The following is an 18,340-nucleotide window of genomic DNA, read 5'->3' as shown; positions in this document are numbered from 1 at the left end:
GGTTAGGAGTCATCTATTTAGATGACCCATTTGACACACTGCCGCACACAAAATCAGAAGTAACATATCACTGGCTTCTATCTTGCGACTTCTAAGACTGACTGTTGAGTATTATTATTATCGTTGGATGAACTAGGGTTTTCTTGAGCCTGCTGGGTCTCTAGATGGGCTTGCTCCGTGGCTGTTATTGTTCCGTCTGACAGCCCAAAACAATCGTTCTGTTCCGTCGTGACTCCGAAATTTGCTGTTAGAAAGCTTGGAAAGCCCGAGAGTCGACCATGGGCAGGTTTAATTTGACAGCTAATGGCTTTAATTCGGAGAGTTATCAGTGTGAACGTTATACCCTGCCGAAACTCCATTAACGACCGAACGGATAGAAGAATTTACGATACTCACAACGAACGGAACAGTGAGAGAAAAGACGATATACTGTGCCGCATGATGAAGGAGCCACAAGACAAGGAAGAGTAGTTCTACGACGAGTTGTAACATTGCCGACTCGATCAATATGCGGATTACTGGTGGAAGAATTGACGAGCGTTTGGGGAGCTTCCGAAGGATGGAAGTCGCTCGATGGAAAGAAAAGAGGGGATAAACTATAAGCGAAGTGCATATGACGTTCAGAACGACAATAAGGAAAGAGAAGATTGCAATGAAAGTGAAGATAAGATGGTGACGCCCAGTGAGTTCCGATGGTGGGAGAATTAAGTGAAGGGTGAACGGCATACACCCGAGAGCTGTTAGGTTGTTGTTCAAGCTTCATGGTAAGCAGACAAGGGAGTATACTACTCACCAATTCCGGAAAGGAGGAGAAATATGGGAATGACTGTGACTTTCCAGTTCCGGTTCCAAACAATCCACATACGGTATATCTGAAATTGTGATTGTCAAAGAGTTGTTGAATGGAGAATTAAAATCAAAGGGGGGAGAGCCTCACAGCAACACCGGTCCCAAGAAGCTCCTGGATAATGTACAACGCATTCGACAATACGTTGTACCACGTCCCAAGCGAATCAACAGTACGGAGATGTAACCCCATGAAGTAGCTTGTAACAATGTGTCCGGTTGCAATGATGAACATTACGGTTGACAAACTAAGCATAATCTGTTCTTGTATCACGGCTTGTGAGCAATAAAATAGTGAGATAGTGAGAAACGGAGGCATACGCTAAAACCTAATCTTTGACCGGGATCCGCCGTGGAATTTGAATTTGACCAGTACACGATCAACGTTAATCCATAGAGGCAGGTGAAGAAGCCTTGAGTACCGACAGTTCAAGCTTCAAGAACCATACCGTGGGGGGATCAAAAAAAGAAGTTAAAGCGTACCGAAGGCAGCTCCCTGGCCGCCCGACAGACGTTAGTCATGAAAGAATGCACCGGATATCCTAGCGAACAAACCTCGAGCAACGTTGCGATGTCGTATATCGCCGAAGATGGTGGTGGAAATAACATTGCGAGCGCGTAAACTGTCGTATGGGCTTAAGGTAATTGCAGAAAGTCGATAGTATGCTTTCAATGCTAGAAGGGAGGCTCTACGAGATGGGGGAAAATGAGCGATGAGGATAAGCTTTGAGTCGTGGGACCCGAGTTTGTCGTTTATGTCAAGGAAAAGGGTCAGGATGAGATATTCAATAATCTTTTGAACAAGTCAATATTATCCGATGCCAAGTAGGTACTCACTTGGTTCCATAACTAAGTAGCTTGACAACAGAAAGGTCTTCCGAACTGGACCGGTGAAATGATGGTGCCCATAGGTAGTTGACCGTGATAACCAGTGAACCAGGCTTCCCGAGACGACCGTGCCTTCAATATTGATGAACTGGTAACATCATGGCTATCCGTCAAAATCTTGAGCCTAGTGAAGGTTAATCGTTACCTGAACGTAACGGATGTTTGGTGCTCTAACTTCAGCGTGAATCCGTGGTACGTATAGACGCCAGGTCTGCAATTCCCTTGGTGATTGGTTTATGAGCTACTGATGGGGTATATTCGATAACACCGAACACACTTTACTTTTGGTGGTGCGTGAACGAGAACAAGCCAGCCAAGGTGACCGTTCGCACACCAGTTGTATCCTTCCTAATATGGAAGCTCGTGGGAAAGCGGCCTTTATCTGTATCGAGATAAGGGCCACGAGGATCTTATCAGTCCTGTAGAAAGCGTTGCTTTGGCCACGCGTCCACTTGCTTCTTTAGTGCTGGGTACCAAAGCTGCCGTCCGGATCTCTCTTTCTTGGCACCCAGCGCTCATGCGCTCAGCTTTGGCCCTAGCCCACTTTGTATGTGCCCCCAAAAGCCCTCCGGGTAAACTGACTCGATGGAGCAAGAGTTATTCTATTCCAAAACAGATACCTTCATGGATTGAGCTGGGGGAAACTCAGAACATGATGGCTACTCACATAAAGCCTTGAATCGATGTTGAATCGATGTGGTTTCCATCTCTACTTAGTTGAAACCAGGAAAGAAGAATTTTCACGTCGAGTTCCACAGTTGCGCTACGGTATATGCGGAAACTACGGATACCGGATACTACGCCGCCACATGATGATATGCTAGACTATGGTGTAACTTATTTGTTTCGGAGCGCCCGAGCGGCACTGAATGATTTGCACTCCCACTGTGTTTTATCATCATTTAAGTGAGGGTGTAAGAATGAAGATGGGTAGTTTGGACAGGCGATATCAGCACGGGAAGGTATGTGGTTGAAGGAAGTAATGCTAGCATAGGATCGAGTCGTTAACTTTCATCCCCTACGTGACCTAGTTATCGAGATCCTTGAATGTCGGACATCTATCTCCACGAAGAATTCTCTTCTAGTAATGGTTGTATAATGACTCTCGGAGGGAGGTAGTATTTCTTGTACGCAATAAAATGCGAGTTTCTGCGCTGGTAAGGGCACCGTTATTAGTCGGGATTCGGGAACCCAACTCGAGCGTAACCCTTCTGAACCCCCAAGTACTAAGTCCCAACGAGAAATGAGCTGATTATAGCCGATATATGGTGGTACATTGTGATTCATCTGATATAATCCAATACTAACTGATATACAGTGGTTTGAAGGCCTTGGTCTGTCCTAATTTTAGCGGACCTCTTGTTTAAATCATGTAACTTAGTCGAATTACATAACTGCGCAATTTTTTTTGAAACTCAAAGTTTGTTTAGCCCTTATTTGTGCTTCCAGCACGTCATATAAGCGCACTGATCTCAACGTCGTCTCTTTGCTTCCCAACCACCACCATTAGCTCCTTCCCTTCGAAACTTGATCCCAACATCTCACTTTGTCTCCACTACCGCCGTTTCAATATCGATGGCTCGACCGTCGTGAATAGGTAATCACCAGGTCACGCCGAACCGTTGGAGGGCCGTGTTCTCATTCAGCTGGCTGCAGGCATCGGGGGTTCTTGATAAAGCAAAACCATCCGTGACGGTAAGTCAAATTTCACTTAGCTCAGTGATGTTGCTGACTTCTCCTTTTTCGTTCCCGCTGTTTGTCAAGAACAAAACTCGTTCCACCGCTGAACCTACAGGTCTCCCAGAAGCCGCGTTCCCCGCTACCCTGTCCAACATAACTCAGCTCCACCAATTCAGGTCTCCCAGAAGCCACGATGCCCGCAACTGCTGCTAGCAAGCACCTCCAGCAACTCAAGTTGTTACCCCCCCCCCAAAGTTGACGATCCCACCCCCAATGCCAGGAAAGGAAAAGCGGTACGTCGTCAACGCACTAAATTCACTGAACTGACACTTTTTCTTCTGGTATCAGCGCGTACTACCTCAAGTTAAAAATGCTCAATTGAACTTGTCGAATCAATGCGACCCCCCTTGTGCGCAATATTTAGGTGTTATCCTGAGTGGGGTCAAGATCCTCATTCCGAATTTCCAGCTTGGCAGCAATCCACATTGTCGTTCAGTCGTTGGAGGACAAGATAACCGGTCACTCGAGTACGTTGATATCCCTTTTTGATGTCTTCAAATCTTCGGACTGAACCGAGACTGAACACATTACAGAGCCAGATGAAAATGCCGCAGGAATTGTTACTGGAACAGAAGGTGAAGCGCCTTCTCGCTGCAATTGACCAGTACGTCCGATTTTTTTTGCCTCTATACATATGCTGATACGAGTACACTAGGGTAATGGAGCGACAGGCTATCTCAAGGTCAACCGCAGTCGTAACAACGAAGGCAGCACCAAAAAAGCGAAACCAAGGTTCTTGGGCGATCCCAAAGCATGTTTGTCCCAAGTATGTATTCGATTTACCTCTTGATCCATTTTGTGTGCTAAAGGGGTTAATAGGTGGGAGTATGCCGTCGATTGGAATATTCAAAATCCACATGGCACGATGACGGAGTTCGAAAAAGAGTGGAAGACAATGTCACAAGATAAAGAGAAGGTGATGGTACGTTTTCAGTTTTTTTTTCTCCCTCAACTCGCCTTTTCTAACATAGTTCTTAGGTATACCAAGCTCGCATGGATGACAAGCTCGGAAAGAACTGCCAGGCAACTTGATTTGGGTAGCAAGGAATTTGGGACTGAGCAACGCGTTTGAGGTGACGAAGTGTGGGCTACAGCAATACCGGGGTGAAAGGCGGGAGTATAGGGAGTAGTAACGGTATTGACTGGTATGTGAATAGTATCGACTAGTATCGGGTTTGTAGTGATTAGTATCAAATATAATTGTATTCCATTGATATCCAATGATACTAAATGGTTCTCAGTGATATTAATTGATGCAAGGTCTCGGCAGGTTCTCGTATCATCTAATATCAGTAGATATCACTATATTCTCATCTAATGATACATGTTGATATATAATGATATTTTTTGAGTATATCAGTAGGTATCGGTAGGTATCACAGGGTGTCAGCTCATTTCTCGTTGGGACTAAGTCCTCATGCTCGTATGTCTCATCCTCGGAGTCATCGTAAAATAAGGATCGCCTAAGTAGCTCGTACTTTTGGCTGAGAGACCGAAACCTTCACAGTTCATGATCGATGACACTGGGGACATTTTGATGTCATCTGGCACGTGTCCAGTACCAGTCATGCAAAAACAATAGAAATTCTCTATTGTTTTTGCATGACTGGTACTGGACACGTGCCAGATGACATCAAAATGTCCCCAGTGTGAGATAGGAGTCCTACGGCGGGTACTTGGTGGGTATTACCGTCTATTGCGTGATAGAATTTGAAACAAACTTGACTGATGCCAGAATAGAATGACACGGAGGACTACACAGAGAAGTTCATCTATGGTTTAGTGACTGGAAAGCCACTTGTCTCCGCGTTGCCCAGCATTTTCGTGACCTCTCAGTTGCACATAGAATACCTCATTCACTTCCATTCCCGTGTACAGTCGCTCGGCCACTAGATGCCCTCCGTCCACAATACGCGTCGGAGTGAATAAGGATATGTGGGCGCGCCAGTACGCTGGCTTGCTATCTCAGAGAAATGAGAAAAATCTATCAAGAAGTGGAGCTTGTGTTTGCTTCAGCCTTCATGTCCTTGCTGTACTCCGAATACCGCCTGTCGAACTTACCCATGATGTACCCTACACTTCGGCTCCACCGATTTTGATGATCAGACGAGTCCTGTAAAACTCAATGATCATGGCTCAATGCGAGGCTCCAAAAAATGTCAAGGCGCACTGCCCGGTGAATGTCCGTAGCTCGTCTGTACTGCAATTGTAAGGTAGATGTACTCACTCCTCTGACATCATGACTCCTATTAATGAAGATTGTCCGAGAGGCTAGGCAAACAGAACCCAACGGAAGAGGTATATATAACAGACTTTCGAATGCTCTCTCTTCAGCACTCATCTCTTGAAGTGATTGAAAATCACACAAATCGGACAAGTCAGTATTCCGATACCTAGAAACCCTGTTCAATCAACTCACACATTCGTTCTAGCAATCATGAAATTCACCTCTCTCGTCTCCATCGTCTCCTTGGCTGCTGTTGCCTCTGCCTGGCATCTCCAGCTCTATGACGGCGAGTTGTACCAAGGTCTCATTCATGACCGTAGCGGAACACTCTCCCAGCCATGTGCTGACCTGGACGCCAGCGCCGATAACAAGGCGTCCTCCATGCATTGGGAGGCCGGTACATTCGCAGGCGAAATCATACTCTTTGAGAAACACGGCTGCGTGGCTGAAGTGGGGAGATCCGATGGCGATTGGAGCCTCGCTCAGTTCTCGTCCTTCGCTAACAACAAAGTTAGCTCGTACAAGATTAACTGAAGAGGTCTGTATTATGCGGGCTCAGTGCCAGCAATTATTCGTTGAATGGAGCGTACTGACAAACATCCCTGCTTTAGGTTACGGCCATTCTTGTACTCAGCTCGCATCTGATGTGGAACATTCTTTCCGTTCGTAGTATTTTCGCGATATATTTATGATTTATCAGTGTCGTAGTTTGAAAGCCTTATCTCGGCCTTATCTGAATTAATCAATAATTCATTGGTCGTGAAACCGTCGAAGGGACTGAACGCCCCCGCCCCCACGACAATGATACCGTCTCATCACTTTCTCCTAGCATGGTATGAGGTTTCTGGGAGTCAATGCACAAGCGGCTCCTGTATAGTACAGTGGACAGGGGCGTGGGAATTAGACCTGATTTGGCAAGTTCAGCAGACGAGTCGCGCCTGTGCCTGTTGCCAACGACACCACCACAAACATAGTCTCCTGTAAGCAGACTCAATGACTCGTGGACTCGTGTATAGAGTCTGCATGAAATCACGGCGCGTTACCCGTACCTAACCAACCATTACCCGGATCCCACAATATACCTGTTATAGTAATTTGAACGCGTGACCTCTACGGTTTGTCGACCATTCACAATGCAGGCATAATAGGCATATAATCCTTGTTTAATCTACTAATCTTCTACAACAACATCTATAGTAACATCTACGACACAATATCACGACCTCTTTGCTTTGAGTGAATTCGGTATCGGTGTGATATGAAGTCTGCGGGTAGTCAACGGGTATTGCCGGGTCTTTTGCCGGGTAGCTGACCTAAAGATTGACGTCATGGATGCCACGCGAGCGAGCCACGTGCAACGTCGCGTCAGCACGCACAAACTTACCGCAGTTGAAGACTCCAGTTATGTAGGTCGAAGAGAGAATGTTTTGGGGCTAGTATCGACATATCCTTGACCCTGCTTGAGACTTGAACGGAAAGGAAGGCTGAAAGGAGGAGAAATCGCGCAGATCGTTGGTTATGATTGCGCGACGCGACCTTAATCAAAATTTCCTTATAAGGTATATTGTGAGAAACGTGAGATGTAAAATTTTAGGTACGGTATGGGGGGCCTGAATTAGTGTAGACTACCACAAACAGGGAAATTCAAACTCACAATAGGTCCATCTCTATCATGGATTGCAAGCAAGTAGGCCACCTTTCTGTTTTCACACTCATACAGCCTTCACAGCTCATCGACAACTTGTGATCGTTGTCACATTCGAGATACCTGAGAGACGACAATGTTGGTGTGTATACTAGATTCAAGTATTCTCTCATAATCCTCACTGATTTATGTATAGGCCCAACCAAAAAATCAACTATCACGGCTACAAAAATCGTGTGTCGCGAGGCGCATAAGAAGGAACAAAAGCTGTCATGCGTCAGGAGTAGTGAGGATGTCATATATCCAGATGCTCACTAGGCTCCTTTATGCTCTGGAATACGCTATGAAACGGTGTGGAGAATGATCTGAACAATTTTGATTGGAGAAGAAGATATACGACAGGCGCAAGAGCAGTTTTGGGTGCGTTAAAGGATCTCCAAAGGATCTCGCTGGATGGGTACTCTTCATGGATTTCCTAACTCTTGTCTACCTTCCAGATAATTTTGCACCCTGATATTTCGAACGTCAACGGAAGACGCTGTACAGCTCTCGAAGTAGTCGATGTGAGGCGTTAAGAACATTGGGTACGCCTGTGACCTTTCTTTTGAGGACATCTAACTTACCCTTCTAGACCGCTACTCTCACCCTCTCGCATCTGGTTGTCACTTTATCTCACGATTTCGTCATGTGTACACCACCTCCTGGCAACTTTGAGGTTTTCAGTATCGACGGTACCCCCACCTCCCCCAGTGCAACTCGTTCGCTCTCTCACAGCAGTTGGTTTTGCAAGGATTCCGAACACTATCCAGAAGTATTCTGGGAGCTAGAAGTGAAGGGGTTGTATTCACCGTGCTCCTTTCATTTTCCTGCGACCTCTTCACCAATTACGCATGTCACGTGATACGTCTCTCGGCCTTCGAAGACTATAATTTACAGACGACTTAACGCTTCCGGGAACAGATGGAGCAGTGTTTGATTATGCATCTCCCTTTGATCCGATCGTGATAACGGCTTCATTGAGAGTTTTCGCCACTGATACTCCTGGAACCGATTCAGAACGATTTTTGGAGCCCATGTTCTTTTCAATCGTTTCGAGTTGGCCTTGGCCGACTATACTGAAAGGATGCGCACCTCTAGGTCTACGTTTTGTGGTGACCAGGCTGCTTGATTTTGAATGCTATGCCATTTACACAATACAGTATACTAACGCGAGCTCGATTGTAATACACAAATTATCTTACACCATTACCTACATAAGTTACACGCCGTGATCGAAAGAGTCCTTGATTCACGTCCATTTATAACGTATCCTCTGTAGTACGCGAGTCATACGAGTCCGTTTGGATCGTCTGCACACGGAATTGCATAGTCTCAATTTCGAGCTGGGATGATCTTGGAGGGCTCCGATGAGGAGTACCTCCAATCGTGACGCCTTGAAAAGCGCTAGTTTCTTCCAACGAGTTTCCACGACTGACTAGGAGAAGAACGAGAATGGGATACATCCCCTAATAACCACCCCATTATAACATCAGGACGATAGAGATACAAATAAGATTAACGTCAAGTGCTTACCGCTATTTGGAAATTCACAGGGGAGTACATGTCACCCAATGTTCCAATTGGTAGTCGAATGAGAGTGGAGGCGAGGGCAATGACCTGAATTGGTGTTTCGCTGCATTTAGTAGGAGTACTCTCAGGTTCGAATTACGACTCACCCCGCATATAGAGTAGAGTAACCCTGATTCGACAAGTATAACCAAGACCTTCTCTGCCTTCGTTTTGCGATGATCAAGAGCCAAATCGTGCTTGATCCACCGTCGATGTCGCCTAGAATCCGAGGTTATCCGCGAGTTGTAAGGAATATAGATTAGAAAAATGAGAACACTCACCAAGCTTTCAACGCGACTATAAGCGTAGACAATATATTGACGACTAACGAAAAAAGTAGATTCCCGACTTGAACTATATCAAGCGCGTGGGTAAGATGTGGGGGCTCCGGACCATCCCCAACGCGCATGCACTCGATAGTGATTCGGATCACTATAGTGGCGGTACAGGTGCCTGTATAGTCCGTTTTTATTCAGTAAAAACTCGGCCTTCGGAAAGAAGGACAAAGTACGTACAGGCGCATGCGAATAGGAAGAAGAGCGGGATGTAGAGTAGATATTTGATGTCCATTCTGCACAAAACCCACGCTCGCCAGAGTACCGTGCAATCGGAGAGGAAGTACTGTTAACCGATTAGTTGGCGGCGAGGGACCTCAAGGTAACGGAAACTCACGCACGTTGATAGTACACACCGCCGCCAGAACAACGGCTATATGATTGATTGGATCTAGGATAGCGGGCGGTGTGGGGGGGCTTGTCATGTAGAATCCATAGAAATAGTATCCGAGCCGAAGAATCTTAAAAATCCAGTAGAGGGTACAGACGAGGAACATGAATAACGACATGATAAAGAGGTATCTTCGTATGGGAGATCTGAGGCTCTTTTTCCTGCGAATCCCGATTTGGTTAGTTCGACCGCAGCGGGGCAGTGGAATGGAAACAGTCTCCACTCACACCATGTAATGAGTAGATAATAAAACTAGAATCGCGTAGATCCCTGTGTGCGAAGCCATGGTCAATAAGTGAATATTCCGAGACTTCTAACCGTAGCTCACCGTAAACAAAGGTTTGGCAGACCAGGCCAATAACTTGGTACAGAGTGCTTAATCCATCCTTGGTCGTAACCAGCGGGGCCATGGTAGGTGGGGAATGCGTTGGGCAGCTGGGCCAGCGAAGCTTTATATGAACAAGTACAAGAACAGACCAGAATTGAATTACTAGGACGTCGCTTGTAGCACTTGACGTCCTGAACAATACCCATCATTTATTCCCCGACAGTTTCATCTCACGCCCAACGAAATGAATTTGAAGGCGCTTCGAGTGACAATAGATGTCGAGTCGGTGATCGGAAGACAAGGCGAGAACCCAGTGCTCTTCAACCCTGGCGACAGTCAACCAACCGTCGACGATGAGTTATTGAATTGAGTCAAGAGTGGATAAAGTACCGCCAATACCCGCGAATAAGGTCGTTCCGAAAATAGGTGCGGGTTTCTTCTAGTGGTTATGGCTGAGCAATGGAAATCGGACTGACAACCCGTAAGGAGAAGCTAGTGAGTACTTTCTAAAGAGTCCAAATTAAAGTAAACTTACTTGGAGCGACCCGAGCAGTTGGTTACAACAGAACTTTATATGCACCGCCGTGTACTGGTCATACCAGGGGCCGACGATTGAATATTCAAAATCCCGGAACTAAGGGCCGCTATTTCAAATATGCAACTCTAACAATTACTGAGCGCTTGAACGAGATACACTCGATCGCTCAAACGATGTTCACTCCATTGATCTCTTGAGTGGTAATCGCATTCCTGGCAATGTTCCATCAGTACAAATCGATGGCATGTGAAGCTATTCCATGAAAACTGCGCTCCGACAATTCCAGAATTCTATGAGAGTTAGTAAAAGCCCGTGGAATCATCAAACATAGGATATTACCTGAGGCTTATCGAGTCAGAGCACGTCGCGAAAGCCGCCTTTTGGTACTAGCGTGTCTTCATTCCTGGACTGAAAAAAGCAAAGTTATCGAGAGGCGTAAGAAATGCTGGCTCTTGCCCCTTTGAGGAATTTCTGCCGGCTTGTCTTAGCATCGCACTTTTTGAGCTCGAGAGTCGTGAAACGAGGAAAGGAAGGAACGCTTGTGTGACGTCACATGAAGGCGTTTGTGTGATATGTGTGACGTCACATCACAACCAAAAAATGCGTCGTTCTCCTGGACTTTAACCATCCATATTTCTGTCTGTCATCAGGCAATCTCAGCATCTTCTTTGCCCTCACAGCTACAAGCCAAAAAGGTGGCAAGCCTGGAATTCAACCATCTCCAGTTACGGTTCTGTTGAAACATGGTGATGAATGCGATTCACGACTTCCTCCTTCCAAGGGAACAAATCTTCTGACCGAGCTCGCATTATCATAGCGGCCAGTCAATGACTCACTGGCCGATGCGGAAAACGGTATCTTCGTCCACCATCTGTTGGTCTAGCCTACTCAATGTCATGGGGACTATATACGCAGTGCACGGTACAGCCCTCTCGACGATTTTGATTTTGATATACATTTTGGATATCGGAAGTCTTCCCACCGCCACTTCATGCTACAGGACAACTCGTTACTCGGTTTCCGTAGCAAATGTCAACGTTTCAATTTCCGGACCGGGGACTATGTCAACTTTATCACTGTTTCAGTCAATTCAATCATTACCCGCAAGGATTGCTGTTGAGGCATTCTCATATTCAGTACTCCGGTTTTCCCAACGTCCATAAATATGTCTAAATTCCGACGATACAGGGTGCGGCTGCCCAGAAATTCACTCGTACGATGGCGTCGACCGGGCCAGGCCACGGTATGCTTTATTTCATGATTGGCCTGGTTTGCCAAACGTTTGTTTATGGTGAGTAATCCTATGACGTTGTTTTGGCACAGTTACTTATCTGTATCCTGTAAAAACAGGGATCTACATAGTATTGATATCAATCTCGACATTTGATATGATGTGAGCTCGCACCATGTCCCCGCCAGCTACCAGAGTCTCACTTGCGATGCCCGATTGAAGGAAAAAACCCCTCAAGACTGGCGTCCGGAAATTTATATTTATCATGTCCCTATTCACGTTCTTCATCTGTACGCTCTACTGGATTTTCAAAACCATCAGATTCGGGAAATACTTTTATGGGTTTTATATACTCGACCCGCCTGCCCCCCCTCCCTCAACTGATCCTACGAATCGCATGGAGATCATTCTAAGTGCGATTTGCACTGTGAACGTCAGTCCATCTTTTTCTTCTTTTTTTGATGCCAAGGCTAAATCAACGTTTCTTCTCCGAGTTCAGTACGTTCTCTCAGACTGCACCGTGTCATGGAGAGCATGGGTTTTGTGCAATATAGATTGTAAAAACCTCCTCTACATACCGCTTTTCTTTTTATTACTCTTTACAGGTTGCGTCCGACGTCTCCTCACGCTTCCGATCCCCGCGAAACTAATCAACTTTATCGTTAGGTTCCTGCATAGCTACCATCGTGATCCGAATTGCCCTCGAAGCCACACGTTTCGGACCTTCAGGGGAGGAAATACCGGCGTTAACCCGTGCAATCAACGTTTGTCAAGTCGCCAATTTGGGATTTTCGCTCATTGTTAATCTTTCTGCGACGCTGATAGTCGCGTTGAAAGCCTGGTAAGGCGTGTTCTACCTAAATTTCAATTAGAGGTATTCACTCATAGATTTGCTTCCATCATAGGCGACACCGACAATGGATAAAAGAGGATTTGGCTCTTGGAAATAGAAGGACGAGAGGGGAGAAGGTTTTGATTCTTCTTGTCGAGACCGGGGTGCTTTACTGTGTAGGCGGGGTAAGTTGGTACTTAAAATTGAACCTTTCTCGCTGAACCCGGCTTTGAACTTAACTCCATAGGTCATGATACTTTTATTCTCGATAATCCGTATTCCGACCGGCGGAACGTTGGGGTCTCTCTACTCGCCGATACAGTTCCAGATTGCGGTTAGTGCTATGTATACATTTGACGTGTTTTGTTGGTGACAGTATGAGTAGGGCATGTACCCAGTCATCGTGCTCCTCCTAGTCAGTCGCGGGATGACTTTGGAGCAAACTTCCTTCCATTGTGAAACAGTGGAGGGTCCTGCTGCTATGTCAGAACCTCATGCAGGCTCGGGACGACTGGGAATTGAACGGACAACGGTTGTGAGCCTGCAAATTCGGGGGAGTGATATGGACTCTGGGCCTTAGGGAATTCCTGGTTCCACTTTGATTTATTTTATTCAAGGTCTCGCCGCACTTTTTCGAAAGTTATGTATTATATCAAACCCTCCGTGAGGGAGGCTGAACTCAGCACTTCTACATAATGTATATATTCAGGTAATCCGTCGGCTAACGGCGATGCTAGCAAGAAACACGTGCCCCGTTTCATCGTTGTCGTTCTACAACTTGTGGTGAATTGAAACGGTAAGGATCCTCCCCCTTGCGGATTACTGTGCTGATCTCAAATAACTTGTTACAGAAATAATTTCTTTGTGTGCACAACACAGTGTCCGTCGAGGTCATATTACTGTACGTTCAAGTAAAAAGCGTCGAGATTCGTTGCCCGCATTGAACTTCGAACGCCTGAGAATGGACGTACTTCAGCTTCGAGGGATAAAGATATCCCGGAATGGTCAAACTAATCGCCTTATTGCCTGTATCTATGATAAGTCTAACTGCTCGCCGGTGAGGTACTCATGATGATTCATTCGATGATGTATGACTGAGAGGGTACTTAAGGAACTTTTAGTTTATAAGGAATAAGGTGACATGCTCCGACGTGATCAACTTCACCACTATACTCTCATCTCGCAGACTGGGCAATAATTTATAACCCACAGGAATCGAAGGTGCTGGGTTGGTTAACTGAGAACGGCCCGGAAACTATGATCATTCGTGGGTCTTTCAGTGTCGATCTATCTCAAATTTAGTGAAACTCATTCGTACATAGGGGATCGTACATCTCCGCTTTCAAGCTCTCCTGGCGCCTACCGAGTCCTCGCGTATAATGGGGGTTCCTCGTGTTGACCATAAGGTGCGTACGCGTGCGCTAATCGTCTGAAGATCTGATGCCTCAAGGTCCCTTCGACTCAGAGGCCCCAGGGGTGACCTTGAACCTGCAAGAGACTGCCAGTCGGGTCGTTCAGTTTCACAGTGGTAACTTTCAGTCACCGAATCCCTATTTTTGAATTTTCTCTTCCGATGAACTGCATTTTGAAAGATGGAAGGGGTAAAGCTGAAACAAGGTTACCACATTAACTCTGTCGCTCAGCATGAATCTTCCATCGATTAATCACTCGAGTGCATTACTACAACTTCGTTCTAAGCCAAATCGAGGCTAGATTGCGTGGTAACTACTTAGGATGTACATCGATCTTGTCGGGGGGTTGTAACCGCAGGAACGTATTCTTGAGTCATTCAGTATTTTACCCTCCCAGACACCATAAATAAGATTCCCTGGGAACGTGGTTACCAGTCTGCACAGCGCTACGCGCAAATTGCGCAGCGTAGTACAGGGTCGTGAGATGTGATGTGACTCATCTGATTATCTAAGAAGATTTATCAGGCCCCGTGCAAAATTTTCTTTTTCCCTTCACTCGCTTCCTTCCAACGCCCAAATACGACTCTCCGTTTCAACTTCGCTGAAATCGTTCAAGGAAAAACCTCTTGTAAATTTTTCTACATTCTCCAACAAAAAAAACAATGTCTGGTCCTGGTGCACGTGGATGCTTTAACTGCGGTGGATGTGCGTGTTGTTGACGATTTTTTTCACTTCCCTCCCTCCTTTTTTTTCTTCGTCTTGAGACGGTTTGTCTAGCGTTCCGCTGGGAATCGGTCATCGAAAGCAGTGAACTCCTGTGTGTTGTTTACTGCGCATAGTACCTGCCTCCTTTTTTCTTTCTTCCTACCTCCCCCTCCCTTCATTTTGAGTGGCGGTAGTGATACTAACGAATTTCGTTGTTTTCCTACCTGGATCATCAATATAAAATCGATCTCATCTATGCAACAATGTCGTTAACTCTGCATCCATTGAACAAAATGGTCGATTTGATCGATGGTTATAGTCGGCCACCAAGCTGCTTCATGTCCAAAGGCTGGAACTCCTACATGGTAATTATCTGCGTTTGTTCGGGTCTTTTGGAATAGAAGTGATGGATGCTTTGTCTTTTTCTTAGCTACAACTGTACGTTGACCCCGCTTACGTCTCGTTCCATCGTGGACCAACTCCAAGCTAAATCGTTTTTTAACCTCTTTTCAGGTGGTATGGAAGGCCATGTATCGCGCGACTGCACTATGGAAGCGAAGGCGAAATCTTGCTACAAATGTGGACAAGAAGGTCATATCGTGCGTTTCCCCCCCCGCCCCCTTTCTATTACGTGTTCTCTCTTTCTCTCTCTCTGACTTGTGCTTTACCGTTTTACCCAGTCTCGTGAATGCACGAACAGCAGCAGCAATGACAATCACCACAGCGGCGGCGGCGGCGGTCGCGGAAACTTCTCAAGCGGCGGTGGTGGCGGCGGCGGCTCTGGATCCGAGTGCTATCGTTGTGGAAAAGTTGGACATATAGCCCGGTCTTGCCCTGAAGTTGGCGGTGGTGGAGGTGGAGGTGGAGGTGATCGTGGATCAGGAGCTTCGTATGGTGGTGGAGGTGGTGGAGGCGGATTCCAGAAGACCTGGTGCGTACTAGTTGTTGTTACCTTTTTAAAACCTTCTGACGTTCATTCTCGTTGACCTTTTAGCTACAGCTGCGGAGGCGTAGGCCACATGTCCCGAGACTGCGTTCAAGGATCTAAATGCTACAACTGTAATGGTTTTGTGAGTTGTTGCGGCTCCTCCCCTTCCTTTACAATCGTTAATGTCTTTTCGATGTACAGGGGCATATCAGCAAGGACTGTCCTCAACCCCAGAAGAAAGCTTGCTATAACTGTGGTCAGGAAGGGTGCGTTGGACGTCTTTTCTGCCCGTGTTTCGTCCCTGTTTCTAAGAATTGTTTCATTTTTTTTTTCAGACACATCTCCCGGGACTGCCCAGGTGCAGCCGGCGAAGCAGATGCTTAGATGTCGTACCTATCCCCTTAATCATATCTTCGATCTCTTGTCCCTACACCTCCATCTAAACACCATGATCTCCGAAATCCTCCCTCAATATCGTCTTGACCCTTTGTATGGTGTAATATCCTGCTCCTCCCCCCTCTTCTTGTGACAGTGGTTTAGTAAACAAAACATGTTAGTGTAACGGTTTTTTTCTGGGGAAGAAATACTATTACATGTACACTAAATTTTCACCTTTTTTTTTTTACCTTACTCATATCTCTTTCTCGCTATCCATGATCAGTCGGCTGCCGATGTCGATGAATGTTGGAGTTGTTTTATGATACGTAGGGCATGGTTTCTGTCTTACCGCTCTTACCGCTCGCAATACACATTCCCGAGAAGAGTCACCCTACATTCTTAGGATATCAAATGTAACGAAAGGTGGATGAGTAAGAGTAAGGACATGCGGGTGTTCGAAGGCTGACAATTCTGGAGTCGGCCTGGAGGCGTTCATCAGGATCTGGCAGAACCATGTCAATCCGAGAAACTTCTCTCCCATGGGCGCAATTTTGGGGTCGCTGTCACTAAGTTGAAGTATCAGACTTGTTAAATTCAAAATAAATCTATCTAGGATAATACAGTACAACTTATATTGTCCCTTGACGCTGGGAAACACACTTTCGAGCATTCGACCCACTTGAATCCGTGACGGATTGCTAGGAACTGATGTATGTCAAGTATGTAATAGGTACTAGGCTTGTCGTGAGTGAGAAATCCAGAAGAGCGCTGATATAGATAACTTGATCCTCGGAGGAGAAAACCCAGGAAGACGGAAATCTAAAATCTTTGGTGGCAAAGGGGCGAACGGGGATTCGAGACCGAAGAACGAGAAACCTTTGTGTAAGTATTAGTTTTCCTCCACTCCGAATAGGTGTAACATATAATTACAGTACTACAAGCCTCCCAAATAAATAAAGGATTTTGAAGCATTCCATACCGAAAAAAAAAAAACAAATGAACCAGATGAATCATGATCATAAATATTTTTAAACCTCTTCCTTAGGTTCTTCACTACTCTTCTTGCTACGGCTATCATCCTGCCCAGACGCCGATCGAGATCCCCCGGATCCCCCAGAACTACTAACAATATCCTGATGAGGAAGCTCAAGTATAACCCGATCATTCGTAATAACCCCCGACGTCGTAGTTGTCGTTGCGGCCGCACGGTGGAAAGCAATCCGAGACCGCGTCGTGGTATTTTTTTCTTCTCCAGGCCTGGATGGTTTTGTAGTAACGCTCGTGTCGTAGTCTTCACCACGAGAAATTCGGACAATGATGAGTAGTTCGGCTATGCCCTAAAAAGAACATAGAGGTAACTTATTATAATCCTTTTTCCGAGAAGAGTGGCCATCACCTGAATCGAAGAGTACTCCAACAAAATAAGATTCTGCACATGACTTTGGAATCCAAACGCGAACAAGAAGATCACGTCAAACACGAAATACAACGAGGCGGATTCAACCAGCGTGGCAGTTATGGATGTGTACGTTCTCGCGTGTTCTTTTCCTAGAACAGCTATGATTTGGCGTCTCATTGAGAGAAGTCTTGTCGAGACGAGGATGGTGAAGAGGAGGTTGAACGTGCAGGACATGGCGAGGAAGGCGATTTGGGTTTTGATGTTGAAGAATACTGCGCCTTGTTGGGCGAAGTTCATGACGGCGATGGAGAGGCCTAGGTCGGGAATTCGAAGCGTTAGTGAAGGGGAGGTGGATGACGGTAAAGGTAAAGTAGCCACCTATGATTCCTAGATAGGTTGCAGACATCACACCTAATACCCAGATGTTGTAGTTCCAAATAACGAAACAACGGTAGAGGAGGAGCAGGTCCATTATCCATATCATAACGAAATTGCTAAGAACGCCCCAAAATAAACGTTCGTTCATCGATATCATCCCGCGACACATAGCACAAAATGCACATACCTATCAATAGCCATCCGATTCCACCAAAAATCAAACTCATTGATGATCAAATCCTCCGGAGACCTCGGTCCCCCACGAAAGTTGATCCAGATGTCTTCGGTGTATCGGGTATTACACGCGAGCCCCATCGTGCTGAGGAGAAACGTGGCGATGATATAACTGTACAGCAGATTCGCTGTCCATTTGCCGAGTTGGACATTGTTGTTTTGGGTACCCCTACGTACGGCCATGAAGGCTTGGATTGAGAGGAGGAAGAATATTCCTGTCCGGGAGAACGGTGGCATCAGCGAGGCGGGATGGCGGTGATGGGCTAGGATGGGGTGGACGTACCATAAGTGAAACCA

At 46.1% G+C, this 18,340-nt stretch overlaps 6 protein-coding genes across 6 annotated transcripts; 4 read left to right on the top strand and 2 right to left on the bottom strand.

The window, feature by feature from the left end:
* Positions 1–309: 309 nt before the first annotated feature.
* Positions 310–1,081, bottom strand: E1B28_009404 (uncharacterized protein; the record flags this gene model as incomplete). The annotated part of the gene is made up of 3 exons (XM_043154298.1): positions 310–737; positions 794–872; positions 938–1,081. 3 exons carry the CDS (start codon positions 1,079–1,081, stop codon positions 310–312), a joined length of 651 nt encoding a protein of 216 aa, XP_043009589.1.
* A 2,881-nt stretch (positions 1,082–3,962) lies between these two features.
* E1B28_009403 (uncharacterized protein) lies at positions 3,963–4,506 on the top strand (the record flags this gene model as incomplete). The annotated part of the gene is made up of 4 exons (XM_043154297.1): positions 3,963–4,078; positions 4,130–4,240; positions 4,294–4,396; positions 4,453–4,506. The coding sequence occupies 4 exons, from the start codon at positions 3,963–3,965 to the stop codon at positions 4,504–4,506; spliced, it is 384 nt and encodes a 127-aa protein (XP_043009588.1).
* A 1,287-nt stretch (positions 4,507–5,793) lies between these two features.
* Positions 5,794–6,235, top strand: E1B28_009402 (uncharacterized protein; the record flags this gene model as incomplete). The annotated part of the gene is made up of 2 exons (XM_043154296.1): positions 5,794–5,851; positions 5,907–6,235. 2 exons carry the CDS (start codon positions 5,794–5,796, stop codon positions 6,233–6,235), a joined length of 387 nt encoding a protein of 128 aa, XP_043009587.1.
* A 2,409-nt stretch (positions 6,236–8,644) lies between these two features.
* E1B28_009401 (uncharacterized protein) lies at positions 8,645–10,090 on the bottom strand (the record flags this gene model as incomplete). Its single annotated transcript, XM_043154295.1, has 8 exons — positions 8,645–8,851; positions 8,919–9,002; positions 9,062–9,173; positions 9,236–9,407; positions 9,470–9,575; positions 9,631–9,841; positions 9,908–9,950; positions 10,009–10,090. The coding sequence occupies 8 exons, from the start codon at positions 10,088–10,090 to the stop codon at positions 8,645–8,647; spliced, it is 1,017 nt and encodes a 338-aa protein (XP_043009586.1).
* Positions 10,091–14,571: 4,481 nt separating this feature from the next.
* E1B28_009400 (uncharacterized protein) lies at positions 14,572–16,428 on the top strand. Its single transcript, XM_043154294.1, has 8 exons — positions 14,572–14,726; positions 15,046–15,091; positions 15,157–15,164; positions 15,240–15,325; positions 15,407–15,657; positions 15,721–15,796; positions 15,856–15,920; positions 15,990–16,428. Exons 1-8 carry the CDS (start codon positions 14,684–14,686, stop codon positions 16,036–16,038), a joined length of 624 nt encoding a protein of 207 aa, XP_043009585.1. The 5' UTR covers positions 14,572–14,683; the 3' UTR covers positions 16,039–16,428.
* A 1,205-nt stretch (positions 16,429–17,633) lies between these two features.
* On the top strand, positions 17,634–17,796 carry E1B28_009399 (uncharacterized protein; the record flags this gene model as incomplete). Its single annotated transcript, XM_043154293.1, has 1 exon — positions 17,634–17,796. A coding segment is annotated over one exon (163 nt), but the record flags the coding sequence as incomplete, so codon positions are not given.
* Between the last annotated feature and the right edge of the window lie 544 nt (positions 17,797–18,340).

This window comes from Marasmius oreades, chromosome 5 (assembly GCF_018924745.1).
Source record: "Marasmius oreades isolate 03SP1 chromosome 5, whole genome shotgun sequence".
Taxonomy (NCBI): domain Eukaryota; kingdom Fungi; phylum Basidiomycota; class Agaricomycetes; order Agaricales; family Marasmiaceae; genus Marasmius; species Marasmius oreades.
Note: the sequence above shows the minus strand (reverse complement) of the source record. Positions and strands in the feature narration are given on the sequence as shown.

Bases quoted from the DNA above. Each gene is read 5' to 3' on its own strand.
- E1B28_009400 (XM_043154294.1), top strand. From the start codon at position 14,684: ATGTCTGGTCCTGGTGCACGTGGATGCTTTAACTGCGGTGGAT. The intron at 15,326-15,406 runs GTGCGTTTCCCC...CGTTTTACCCAG, and splicing joins GTGGACAAGAAGGTCATATC to TCTCGTGAATGCACGAACAG. The intron at 15,797-15,855 runs GTGAGTTGTTGC...TTCGATGTACAG, and splicing joins GCTACAACTGTAATGGTTTT to GGGCATATCAGCAAGGACTG.